Source organism: Thunnus thynnus, chromosome 10, assembly GCF_963924715.1.
Source record: "Thunnus thynnus chromosome 10, fThuThy2.1, whole genome shotgun sequence".
Classification (NCBI taxonomy): domain Eukaryota; kingdom Metazoa; phylum Chordata; class Actinopteri; order Scombriformes; family Scombridae; genus Thunnus; species Thunnus thynnus.
The window spans coordinates 8,589,361-8,603,633 of record NC_089526.1 but is presented as its reverse complement, the minus strand read 5'-3'; the positions used below and the strand labels follow the sequence as shown (position 1 = coordinate 8,603,633).

General features: G+C 36.6%; 2 protein-coding genes across 2 annotated transcripts; one reads left to right on the top strand and one right to left on the bottom strand.

The window, feature by feature from the left end:
* Positions 1–1,293: 1,293 nt before the first annotated feature.
* tspan13a (tetraspanin 13a) lies at positions 1,294–5,234 on the bottom strand. Its single transcript, XM_067600750.1, has 6 exons — positions 5,025–5,234; positions 3,511–3,678; positions 3,253–3,333; positions 2,962–3,075; positions 2,729–2,848; positions 1,294–2,621 (listed from the first exon to the last, which is right to left on the bottom strand). Exons 1-6 carry the CDS (start codon positions 5,085–5,087, stop codon positions 2,547–2,549), a joined length of 621 nt encoding a protein of 206 aa, XP_067456851.1. The 5' UTR covers positions 5,088–5,234; the 3' UTR covers positions 1,294–2,546.
* Positions 5,235–8,159: 2,925 nt separating this feature from the next.
* On the top strand, positions 8,160–14,271 carry LOC137190981 (CD209 antigen-like protein A). The gene is made up of 7 exons (XM_067600749.1): positions 8,160–8,361; positions 9,956–10,036; positions 10,127–10,237; positions 10,337–10,522; positions 11,211–11,371; positions 11,693–11,814; positions 13,390–14,271. Exons 1-7 carry the CDS (start codon positions 8,295–8,297, stop codon positions 13,535–13,537), a joined length of 876 nt encoding a protein of 291 aa, XP_067456850.1. The 5' UTR covers positions 8,160–8,294; the 3' UTR covers positions 13,538–14,271.
* The last annotated feature ends 2 nt before the right edge of the window (positions 14,272–14,273 follow it).

Sequence of the window (14,273 nt, the reverse complement as noted above, 5' to 3'; positions counted from 1 at the left end):
TCTCTCCTGCTGATTGTCTGATTGAATGGTTGTGATTGTGTGAGTGTGTAGGTTGTTCCACAGACTCGATTGGTTCCAGGCTCCAAGTTTGCAGTTTAAAGGCTGGTTTCCTCCAAGCTCCTGCGGGGCTCTACTCTCTCCACTTCCAACCAGCCTGTTTCTGTGTGAAATGTTGCATATAGATTTGTCTCTAGTGTCTTTTTGTTCCTTGTTGTTTGAGTAAGTAATTTTAGGTTGCTCAGCTTTAGTTCTCTTTTGTTTACTGTTTTGCTGTTAACCCACCTTGAAGCTAAAAGATTTTAAAATAAACCTTTAAAGAGCTACAAATCCTCTGTTGCTGGTGGTTCTTGGGAGCTGGGAAGAGGGAAGTCTCATCTTTCATGTTGTGCCAGGGTTCCCCCTAGACTGGGCTGTAACACTCTCCCAACATCTTAAAGCCTTTTGACTTCACATCTTATATGAAAAGGTGGGATAGTCCTCTATAACCAACAAAAGGGAGCATCTTGTGATGGTATCTATAAGGCTCTACTGCAAAAACTGCCTCATTAGCTCTGCTCTCTGGTCACATATCAATATAGAGCTTACAATGTCAGATCATAGGACTTTTTTTTTAACATTAGCAGTACAACATGTTCAAACTAGGCTTGAAAGATCTGGTTTCGAATATTATGTTCCCTATAGATGGAATGAGCTGGGAAAAAAAGTTAAACATCTCATCTCACTGGCTTTTTTGTGTGCCTGTCCATGCTTTAACTTTAAATTATACAGACTTCCTTAAAAAACAACCACAAAAAACGTATATTACATACACAAACACCTTTTTAAATTTATAGTATTTTTATTTCAATCTCTATACTACCAGATAAGAGACTCTTCAACTAGAAAATAATCCATACAGTAGGTTTGTCTTTTAACAATAAATTTAGACATATTCAAATAGTTTTTATCAATACTGGACAGAATAATCTGTTTAGAAAATGAATAGACAGATCTACATATATACTGATCTTAACAATATTGTGTGCACACAACGATTTCATTTTGGCAGTTGACAGTGCAGCAGCTGAACTATTTAAGTTCACAGTCACCTTGGTAAACAGGTTGGACTGCCTGATGAGCTCATTAGATATTCAGAGGAACCTAAAAAACGAGAGCATTTCCTGGTTGACATCCTGCTTTGAGGTGAAGAATGTGAGCCAGTCATGTGGCACCTGGTTAGCTACACCTGAGTGAAAACACGCCTCTATCAGCATTGGATCTGACAAGCAAAGCATAAATACAACAGTTTCCATGTTACGTTCTGCAACTCTGCATGTTTATTTTGGACAATTAGGGAAAAAGACTGATGAAACATGATTTAGTATCAATTCATTACATTCCCATGAAGGTTTTAAACAGAAAACAAAGAGCAATAATTACAGATATAAAACAAAAACAAACCTGGTTTAATAATAGCATTACATTCAACCAACTGCAACATGTTTGACTTTAATTTAATCTTAATTTTTTCCTGCTGTTTGGACATCAAACACCTGAATCCACTGTGTGCAAAACACAGTAATGTGTATGGTCACCCATGAATAGTTAGCCTGGGAGTGGTGAGAACAATCATTGAGCCAGCATGGTGCTACAGCCTGCACTTTATTTGCATAAGGCGTGTGTATGGTGAGCATACACAGCTGCTGTTAACGTCCATCACTTTGAGGAAGATTAGAATTAAAGAGGTGACACGTATCAAGTTTCACTTAAAGGAACAGTTCAACATTTGGGGAAATACCCTTATTTTCTTGGTCTCGCTGAGACTTAGACGAGAGGCCTTTTTGACGTGACACACAGATGCCTTAAAGATAGCCTAATTTAATTTTGCTGCGTAATGTTGTACTTTTGTAATGTTTGTCCCACAATGACAAGTCAAAATGTCCGCTGTGAAAAAGGCCAAGTAATACTTCTCTCATATCTGTATGACAAATATTAAGGAACAGTCAGCAGCCATTTAGCTTAGCTTAGAAAAACACTGGAAACGGGAAAACTGCTAGCCTGTACCTGTCAGTACGTAATAAAATTGGCATATCAGCACTAAAAGCTTGCTAACACATTATATGTTGTTTGTTCAATCTGTACAAAAAGTGTGAAAACAATAGACTTGTCAGCTGGTAGACAGATTTTGTTGCCTTCAGAAAGAGCCAGGTTAGCTGTTTCCACCAGTTTCCAGTCTTTATGCTAAGCTAAGCTAACCTGCTGCTACCTGTAGCTTCATATTTACCACACAAACACTAGCGTGAGGATATGAATCTTCTCATCTAACTCTCGGCAAGAAAGCAAATAAGCATGTTTCCCACAATGTTCAATTAATCTTCACAGTCTAGTCAAAAGCATTGGTACAACAGCAAAAAAAGCATGGTTTTCTTGAAAGTAACTGAGCAACAAGTATTAAATCTTACAAATGTACAGATAAGTGTGATTCACAAAGTTAAGGAAAAAACTAATTATTCAGCTGTGCAAAGTTTGGTTTATTAAAATGTTATAATTATTATAATGTTACGTGGTTATAGAAAGGCTCCAGGATTTGATCGGGGATCTTTGATATTTCTGTATCTGTGAGTGAGCCAAACTCCGAGGATCTGAAAAGACAGAAAAATGAGCAGTGTTCTGAATTTACAGTAAACTTATGTCAAACCAAATTTGACATTTCTACATGTTAGCATTGTTTCCATAAAACTTTACTGACCTCCGTAAAACTGAAGAAGAGTCCGATACCGCCGACAAACTGTAGCACCTCTCCCGCATACTGCTGGATGATGTTTGAGCACGTGTCACAAGACAGTGGATTGCTTTGGCTAAAGCATCTCTACAGGAAGAGGAAGTACGAGGGAGAAATTTCAATAACTGCCAGATACATGAGTACAAATCAAGTTCTGGTTGCTGCTGAGAAGAAAAAACAAATATAAATGGTTTACTTACAGCAGCACATGAGCCATTGTGGTTGACATAGTAGAAGCCGCAACAGTTGAGGGTCTTCTCTACATCCATGTGAGTGGCCTCAGATTTGTTCCACCCAACCTCCAGGAGATGATCCTGTGTAAGTATAAAAGATGCATTTATGTGAAAAGCATGAGGAAAATCTAGACTGTTAGGATCCCTAAACACCCTCCTTCCCATGAGAGTATTCATGTTCCTATGAGATAAACTATAGTATGTAGGCCAAAATAACTTGTAGGCCTACGTAGTTCAGCAAAGACAAAATAAACATACCTGTTGGTCTTTATTCAGGGCCAGGCAAGCACAGGACACAGAGAACTGCACAACAAACACTACGAACAGGATCATCATGTACTGGTGTACAGTTAAGGAAGTTAACATTTGATGAATAATGCTCAAAGCTTTGTTGCTGCTACACTACAAGATCCATGAAAAAAAAAGAGCTACATCTTCTCACAACCATCATGAGGTGCGAGACGACTCCATGTGCTCCAACAAACAAACAAACCACACTGAGAAACCAAAGGATACAAAGAAGAGCAGGACCTGGTGGTGCTTCAGGGCACCACAAAGCCCCACAAAGGCAACTAGGAAAAGGAAGATGCCCACGGCGATGACCACCGCCACCACCCTGATGCTGGAGACCAGGCCGAACCATTTCCCCCAGGCTGCAACTCCGATCAGCAGCAGACTCACCAGCTGAGGAGGAAGAAAAATAATAATGTTGGTATGAGAGAAGGAGGAAGTACAATCAATGTCTTCTTTCTTAAAGCTATGATGTGTCATGGAGGGTTTAACGCTGTTGATATATGAGCTGGTTGAAGGTGTGTTAGTTGGGGTAAAAATGAACCTTCTTTTGGTACTCTAAGGCACATGATTGGTGGGGAGTGAATATTCTCCTAAAAAGGTACAACAATTGAACGTCACTCAAAGATTAGACTGTTAAAATAGTATGTAGTGAAGATGCAAATACTAAATTAGCCTATCAATCTTAAAGCGTTAGGTTTATAACAAGGAAACGAAACATGACTTTAAGTAGGATTGGTGCACATCTAATTTCCTGCACTCCTATACTACCATTATTATGGAAATCACAACAACCAATTTCGTTATAGTTTGATATTTTCTAGATTGATATGAACATAAATGCAGGAGACAGCGTTCACTTGTTTTTTTAAGAACCTCTGACTTAATTGTGTCTCACCACCTCTGACACCTATGCCCTTAGTTAAACTAGAGGAGAAAGTAAGACGGTTAAATAAGGTAGTCACTGTGTTAACATAAATTCGCTTTTAGTGACACTATTTGGAGCTGAGAGCTGTTCCATCCACCTGTAGCTGACATTAAATCTATCTTGGGTGTTAAATAATTAATGGCTATGGACTTTTATAAATACATATTTGTCTATGAGGTCATCCAGGTGACTTTATTATTATCCATCATAATGAAGGAAACTGGATTTGCTATTAAAACTGATGCCTTCAAGTTCGATATATCTATGTTTACTTTACTTTTTGCAACTTTATTGAAATATGCAGAACAGAGGATGACTAACATTTCTGCATATACATAGCAGCCTCAGAGTTACTATACTACAAGTCAGGAACACTATAAGAAATAAACATAACATTAAATGTGGCTCATGATGTCTTCCAGAGGAGTAGCATTTTTTTAGATTGTTCAAGGATACACAGTTTTCCCACATTAACTGAAAAAAAAGGTTGAAATTTTGACGCATTGTTTGTTATTCTTGCAGACAAAGTTTATTTATCATATCCCAGAGTTAAGCCACACATAGCTACCAGCACTGTGGAAAGCAATTGCTTGCCATTAACTGGGCCTAATCATTTACCACCAACACCTGCATATGTGCCACTTCAACAAGGAAACTGGTCAGAAAACATCCCAAACATTTAAATCTGTTTTTTGTATTACATTAATCGCCAATAGGCATTTGTGAGTCGCACCAAGACAGAAGCAGAGACACTTATTTTAGGAATATTTCTCTGTCAAATGCGGTATAAAAGCAGTAAACTCCTACTTACAACATAAAGTATATTGAGGGCGCAGAGGGCGTTCTTGGTGCAAATGAATCCGCCGCAAACCATCGCTGCACACCGGTACAATCCTCACAGTAAATATATATTTCTACTGCTTCAGCTTTTTCATGCAGTCACAGTGTTTGAGGCTCTCTGTGCTGTTTGGCTTCACGTCTGCAGGTGGAAACCAGGCAGGGAGCGTTTCCTCAAAAAAAAACTGCGCGCTGATTCGTCAACTGACTCTGTCGCATATGGGTCTCTCTTTTTTTTGTTTGTTTTGTTTGTTTTTTGTCTTTCAAGTAAGATAATTACTTTTCAATCACAATCAACTCAGATCACTGAGTTACTGTAGGTAAAAGGTTACAAAAAATAACACATTACACGCAGTATAATGTTTATGATGATATATTTGAATGGATATAGATGATTTTCAGAAAGTTGTAAGTGAAAACATAAAAGGATATCCAGTCATTTCACAGCCTATAATATAATAACAAGGTTCACGATATTAACGCCTTTAAAAGATGTTTATGTTTCCTTCACTTGAATGACAGATTAATCATTCTTCACGCGTTATGATTGCAATTAATGTCCCTATAGTTCCCTCTTGTGGCTACAAATAGATAATACAGATGCCTCATAAGGTTTATTGCCTGCATTTAATCTATAAAATGGAGATGGGAAAACACATAAATGACCAAAAATTCAGAGTCAGGGCATTATTGAGTGCAGTATCCTGTCATGTGCAACATAATTTGTAGAGTTTAATGATTCAGTGTTGATATTGTGCCTTTTCGTCACTTTTATTATTTCTATTTTACAATAATAATTATTTATTATTAATTATTTATAATTATAATTATTTATTTATTTTACAATTATAATAATAATTATAATTGTTTGCATTCTCTAATTCTGTGTATTATTTCTGTTTAACATTTTTCTTCTGGATACACACATGGTGGTGTCTGAATGCATTCATTCATTCAAAAAATCAGTTTGGCCCTGGATATAATAATTGAACGTGTGTATTCATTGTAACTGGAGCATGGTGACGCTTGCCTGCATTAAATTTATAAAGCTGTATTTGAAAATATATATATAGCCAAAACTTTATATTGAGTGTAATATGGTGAGGATGTCTGGCTTATAGGGCACCAAAACGGTTTGTATATGAGTCAGCTCAACATTTCCATGAAACTGGCAGAATAGAGGGTTGTATTACAGCAGTGATAATGCTCCTTGTTTAATCATAAACCCAGATACGTTATGATCGCCTAAAATGTTGAGGGAAAGACAACAATCAAGTTATGAAGTATCGAGATAAACCCAAACCTCCTGGCTGTATACACAGTATCCAAATTCAAATCTTTATAAGATTTAGTAAGGTCACATTTATTCCACAACTTAGCCCAACAATTCTGATGTTGATTTAAATTGAGCACCGCAAGGAAGACTGCAAAATCATCTTTAGAAAACCTGTTATTAGCATGTAGATAAAAGTGCAGCAAGGTTCCCTGGTGCAAAAGTTTGTTGTTGGGCCCCAATTGATCCCCACTATACATGGTAGTACTCTAGAGATGATTGATTAAACACAAAAATGTCAAACATTTTGATAGTAAACTCAATATTTTTGGGTTTTTGACTGTTGGTCAAATGAAACTTTTTACTTTTTATTATTTTATCCACTAAGCCACAACTTAAAAACAAATGAGCACAATATAAACTAAAACAATTCAGATTATAACTTAAAGATTTTGACTAAGAATCCCTCTTCAAGACCAGGACCACAAGATGTAGGATGGAGGACTTGTTATAGTTCATATTGTACTTCATTGCTGTAAATTCCTAACAAATTTTTGTGATTAATCAAATTATGTAAACCCAAATGATGTGGCGTAAACCTGGTGTTTTGGGGGTCTAGAGCCACTTTCTTGGTTGGTAATCCAGCCTTGACGAGGACATAAAGTTAAGGCTTTTTGTCTGAAATAGAATTTAAGTCCAAAAAGTGCTCTGAGATCTCTGCACTCCTCCCGGTCCCAGTTTATCTTCATTAGCCTGGATCACATTTTCTAATCCCTCTTTTTTGAGATTCATCGTCAGACTTATTGATCATTTTTAGGTGATTTTCCACAAAATTATTTACTATTATAAAATTTATTCACACATATTAGTTGAATATTGGATCTACTTTGTGGTTGTTGTTTTTTCTCTTACTTTGTATAAGTAGTTTTCTATTACCTTCTATTTTTTTATTGTTCTGCACCACAACATCAGGGCAAATTCCTTACATGCACAAACCTACTTTGCAATAAACCTGTTTCTTATTTTTGTTTCCTCAACAGTATATTTAGTGAGCGAACTGTTTGTCGCCATCTGGTGTTACATCATATAATTTCAAAAATGTCAGATCTGTCTATTTATTTTTGCATTATCAACTTTTAAGAATAACATCATTCAAGTCAAGACAATTTTATTTATATAGTCCAAAATAAGATTGAGAAACCAGGTCCGAGATGTGTTAAATCATGAGTCATGAATGTGGAAAAACCCTGTGTTGGTACATGTTTTGTTTTTTGTTTTTTTACTCCACTACAGTGAACATCAGGGCTGTTCAACTGTAAAGGAAAGTTTGTGATAAGCCTGTTTAGTAAAACTGTAATCAAACTGATGTGTTTTCTCTCACATTAGATGCAAAGATTTATCTGAAATGAAGATGGAACAAAAACAAAAGGTTAACAAGTGACTAAAACTTTAAGTCTTAAGTGATATTTCATCAGTTCAGAAGGCCATGAAGGTGCCACCACACTAATCTATTATTTTTACATAAAACATGACAGACAGGTTATCCCCTGAGTCATATTAATACAGAAACAACAGGGTGGCACATTAAAGCCAAACCAATGATAAATATCAAGCTAAGTAAGATCTACTTTGGTAAAGCATTTTTTTTTTTAAGCAATCATAACAAAGAGATTATTTCATTGTTAGCTCTGTTAAAAAATGCGTTTTCAACTTCTTTTTTTTATACACATGATAATAAGAGCCGTGATGGCTTGGCTTTATATGTAACTTCCCCTCTGCCCACCCTTTTCCTGTCAAGAACATTGAAAGTTCGCAACATGCCCGTCTTACAACATTTCATCAAAAGAAGAACTGCTGATCACTCATGCTGGGTTTCACTGACTCTGAACACTGACTATCCACAGTGACACGTGTTAAAGCCGCAGTGGTTTGAGGTTTTGTTCCTGTGAATGCTGTTAATGAAAAACTGAAATGAAAATGATGGAGGAAGAACTGAATTATGTGTCGGTGACATTCAAGACTGATATTTTTACATCTGGTGAGTACTCCTTTTTTTTTTTTTTTACAGCTCAGCCTGAATTATTAGTTGTGCTTCGATGATGTATCTATACAGTCAGCTGACCTGAACCAAGAGGAGTCTCACTGAGCTTTTGATAGTTACTTAAGTACAAATTAAGGTTTACGTGTTTACATGTTTACTCCACTACATTTATTTGATATAGTCACTATTTGTAGATTAATATTTTACATTCAAACATATGACCTCTTCATGAAATATGATCCATTGTTCTACATTAAACTACTCATACCATGCCAAGAACACTGAAATGCCTCAGCAATGCATCAGAAATAATCATAAATTAACTTAATATATAATAATTGAACACTGACGGGGGTCATTCTGCTCCATATTGAGTACTTTTACTTTTGATACTTTAAGTACATTTTGCTGAACAGGCTTGTGCTTGATTAAGATTTTGGATGCAAGATTTTTATCGGTAATGGAATATTTTTATGTTGTGGTATTACTACTTTTCTCTAACTAAATATCTGAATTCTGCTTCCATCACTGGCATACTTTAGAATAAAAGTCTAAAAGTAGTTGCTGTCTGAGTTTTAAAAAATGCAGTATTTGCATAAAAATGTGTTAAATCTTTTACCCTCAAGTTTCTATGAATTCAGAAAAATCTTTTCCCACTGTATGACTTCATTAACGTTGACGTATGATGTTTACATTGATTGAATATTCAATATGAATATTCTGATGATGCAATGAGTTTTATTGCTGCAAGATCCATGATTGACGTGTTTTAAATGGCCTGACAAAACCTTGCAAAACTGTTGCGAAAGAGTAATTTGCTTTCTACCTCATGGCTCTACAGTATTTAGCATATTTTTCTTATTTCCATGGTTAATTGGTAAAACACAGAAGACATGACATGACTGTGACATATTCCAGAGTAGCCATAGTGTTATCTGAAGGCAGATATACTGTATATTCATTATTATGTTAAACATCAGGTTTTACTGTCAGTACAGTAAATCACAACAGAAAGCAAACATTGCTCTTGTTGCGAGTAGAAGTGCCACACAGCAGACAAGGAAGTCACAAGTCTTAGGACTTAAAGTAATAATCTCAAAGATTTTCATTTAAATAAATGTCTGTTCAGTCACTATCTATCACCAAATGAGGTAACACAATGGCAATTGAGCCTATGGCCCACTGATGGAAGCCCTTGCATTTGCAGTATTATGAGTATTACGAACTGGGTGTCGGTGGCGACATTCCCAGGGAAAAATCACAAGTGGCACACAGTTAGTGACGCATTTTCCATCACCCAGCAGTGGTTGATCTGCCAGAGAGGTTAGGTGGAGCTAACACAACGAACTCACTCTTCAACTCACCTGCGAAACAACATGCTGTTTTTTCTGGTCTCTGCTAGCGTTGCGAGTAAATGCTTACTGATGTCACACAGTCGACACTGTTTGGATCTCCAGGAAGTGAGGTCCAAAAAAACACCTGCAATTGCCGCTTATTGCCATAAGTGCTGCCAAAGAGAATGAAACAGAGCTCTTTGAGAGTGTTACTTTAAAGTTTTAATTTCCTTGATGCTCTTTTGCTTTTTTTGCAGAGAAACCCAGTGACCTGGAAGTAATCTATGATGAGGTGAAGACCGATGAGCTAGCATGGGATACAAATCCTGTCATACCAGGTTATTTGTGGTTTATCATGATAAAAAAGATGCTCAAAATATATAATTACCTGCTAAAAATAGTATTATAAACAGTTTTTTTTTTTTCAGTAGGAAATAAAAAGGAAGCACCACTCCATACTCCTCTGAAACTGGTGGCAGCAGCTTTGGCCATTATTTGTGTCATCTTGGTGTCAGTCATCATCGCTCTCAGCATCCACTGTAAGTTTTATCTGTCTGTCGATCTGTTTTCAAGGACTTTCAAGGCAGTTTAATAGTAACATGTGAGCGCAACAGTAACGGTTTCTTCCCTGACCACAGTCTTAACAGTCATCTCACAGCAGAACAGAGAAAACACCAACTTAACAGCACAGACTGTGCAGCTGCGGACAGACCTGGAGAGAAGGACACAGGAGCTGACCAGAGAGAGAGACGGACTCAACTGGACCATCGGAGTCATCCTTGAATATGAGAACTTTCCAGTGAATACCCACTGCCCACAAAAAGGTGAAAACGTGGTATACGTCATGCAAAAAAATGCAAAAAAAAGATGTTAAATAGCATCTGTTCAGTCACCACTCTTGTTGCTCTACTGATCCACTGAGGCAAGGCAAGTTTATTTCTACAGCACCTTACAACAACAAGGCCATTCAAAGTGCTTTACATAAAACATGAAAGACATTAAGAAAAGAAACACAATGCAATATAAAAAGATGAAAGGAGTCAAATAAAATAGAAGATAAAATAAAGTAAAATAGAATAAAACAGGAGAATTACAGCAGTACAGTGCAAGATATGAATATATAGTCCAAAATTTAAATTCAATAAAAGACAGAAGCAAACAGAAAAGTTGAGAGCTCCTAATTTGCACATGTTGCCATTTTACTACAAATTTGATGTAATTTTATTTTTGCTCTTGAACATTGTTTAATGTCATGATTCATCTTCCACAGCTTGAACTTTCAGTGGCCATGCCTGGTTAAACAAAGGGATACATCAAGAAAAGTCTTTATTATCAAAAGGACATGTAGAAAATATATATAAATATATATTTTCTTTAATTTACTTTCTATATATAATAGAAAGTACTGGTTCTTACTGAATGTAATGACAATGAAGTTGAATCTAATCAAATCTAAACTAATAACCTTTGTGATTATGATTGTGAATTTGTTGTCTCATTCTTGTTTAACAGTGTGTAAACCTTGTCTGGACGGCTGGGTGCTGTTTCAGTCGCACTGTTACCTGTTTACAGCAGATTCTTATTACTCTTATTGGAGTGATTGGGAGAGAAGTCGTGATCAGTGCAAAAAAATGAATGCAGATCTGGTGGTGATTGGAAGTCAGGAGGAACAGGCAAGACTGATTTTATGATTTAAATTGATTTAATTTGTACTTTAATTCTCAAACAAATCTTAAGAGCATCTCCATCTCTATCTATGAAGATAGAGATGGAGATATGTGGTGTCCAGATGTGTAAACACATGAAACAAAAAGATATCTGCATTGTACCCTGCAGTAGAAGCGCATACTTGACTAAAACAGGAACAAATATGGGGACTAAAACCAAAAATTGAAATCCCACCAAAGCTTCACTGCTACTTGGATTCAAAATTATTATATCACAGACAGAGAGAGTACTTCTTCTTTATAATTAAGAGTTGTGTTTCAAATTAGGTATTCATCAATAACCACACCAAATACTACGAAGATGAAAAGCATGGCTATTGGATTGGCTTGCGCAAGATGAATACAATGAACACATGGACGTGGGTAGACGGAAGTAACTCCACTGTGATGTAAGTGCACAAACACACACACACACACACACACACATAATCACTCAAAAGTTGCCACATGTACCATTTTAACCTCAATGAATCATGACCATCGTTATTTAGATACATTATTCTATCATTACACCACACAAACCTGACACAAACTTGACCTGTACTGAGACATATTGACAGCTCACAGTGTGACACAATATAAATACGCACACATTACGTCAAGCTCATACAAAACAAAGTCACCAGAAGACACACTAACCGTACAGTAGACATTAGCATTAAACTTTGATATTTTGGGATATATGCCTGTGGCCAATAGTTGAAAGTTGAAGTAGATGAAAAGATGTCTATATATGAGGCTACAACCAGCAGCTGGCATGAAGACTGAAAACAAGGGGAAATGGCTAATCTGTCTCTGTCCAAAGATAAGAAAATCTGCCTACCACCACCTCTAAATCTCACTAATTAGCATGTTATATCTTGTTTGTTGACTCCTTACAAAAAAGGAGTAAGTAAGTGTAAAAATGGCAATTTACGGTTTTACAGGGGGTGATGTGCAGAACTATTTCTTTGCCATGAGCAGTGACTTTCTGGGGATGACTCCAAACTCCAACCAAACATGTTAAAGAGGAAATATTATGCACATTTCCAGATACATGTTTATATTCTGGGGCTCTACTGGAAAATCTTTTACAATCTTACATTTCAATAAACTCCTTATTTATTACTGGCCCCATATGCAGCCCCTCACTTCAGCCTCTGTCTGAAACAGGCCGTTTTAGCTGATATCTGCCGGCTGCTGAGGCTACATCAACAAACCATGAAACACACTACAGTAGTAGTATTTCACTACTTTTTCTTGTCCTTTACTTGAAATGTCAACTTCTCAAATACATTTGTACATGTTCGAGCAGGAATCCGATCCAAAATATGACAGCACAGCACATGCAACACATGAAAAAACCTTAGCAACAACCTTAGTAACCAAGACCATGAAACAGACATTGTTTATGGGCATGCACGACGAGCCGAAGTCAGCTCGTTGGCAAGGTAGAAAAAAACGTTGCAAACGAAGCGTTCAGAGCAGGCTGAAGCCCTGGCTTTTGACTTGCAGGGGAGCATTTCTACATATGTTCACCTCAAATTTTGGAACTTGACCATGTTTAACATATATATCTGACTTCTTAACAGTGTTTAAATAACAGAAAACCACAAAAGAATATGTCCCCTTTAATTAGTGAGCTTTAGAGGTGCTTATTACCTTGGTTCACAGTCAGCTATTTTCACCTGCTTCAAGTCTTCATACCATGCTAAGCTAAGCTAAGCTAACCAGCTGCTGGGTGTTCAATAGCTTCATTTTTAACAGACAGACTTAAAAGTGTTTTTGATCTTGAAGGAAAAAAAGTGGAGTGTTCGCACGCTGGATTATAGCTCCCATAGTCTTTTTTATTATTGACTGAAAAAGGCAACGTTTGGAACATAGAGTCTCTGAGCAACAACACAAATAAGTGTTCCCAAAATGTCAAACTATTAACTTTAGTTAAGAGACACAGATTGATATCATGTCACTTTTTTCTTCACTAGGTACTGGATAACACAACAAATTGGCTACGAAGGTCCCTGTGCTCTAACTCTGCCTCGTGCAGATCCACTAGCCAACTGGAACACAGCAGGCTGTGGCATGAGGAACCGCAGGATCTGTGAAACAAGAGCCTTGATCAAACCCGATTAGGAATCGGTTGCATTAACACAATATCTATCTATCTATCTATCTATCTATCTATCTATCTATCTATCTATCTATCTATCTATCTATCTATCTATTTGGTTTTAGTGTGTTTTTAGTTACCTAGGATCTTTTTAAATTATTGTGTAAAGTGTCTTTGAGTATCTTAAAAAGTGCTCTATAAATGAAATGTATTATTATGTAAGTATATGTGGGGACACAGGTCGGGGCATGAATGTGTATTTGTATATATGAACATATGTCTAATGTATTTTTTGGTGTGTATTTGTGTATTTTTCTTGTGAGACATGAACATGTGCAGGCTGTGAACATATTTCCCACTCTCCTGGGACAACAAAGACTCTCTCTTTATGTTGTGCTGAGTAGATGTTATAATCTGTTTATATTCCTTGTTGGAGATATAAATTATTACCCAAAAGTGGTACCATGGATGGCTGCCTTGGTGTTGCACTCTCTCTTTTTTTTGTTTAATTAGTTCAGTCTTCAGCACTCTTTTTCTAATTAAATTCACCAAGGAGGAACTGTTGAATATTAGACACTTCACTCCACAAACGTTTTACTTATCTTTGTTCAGCGTTGTCTTTGCTTTGGTTGTATGTCCATGTGTATCTTCCTGAACACTGTTGTGTGTAAGTGCATCGAGAGCCACTAGAAACCAGAGTCAAATTCCTTGTATGTGTAAACATACTTGGCCAATTAAGCTGATTCTCATTCTGAAATA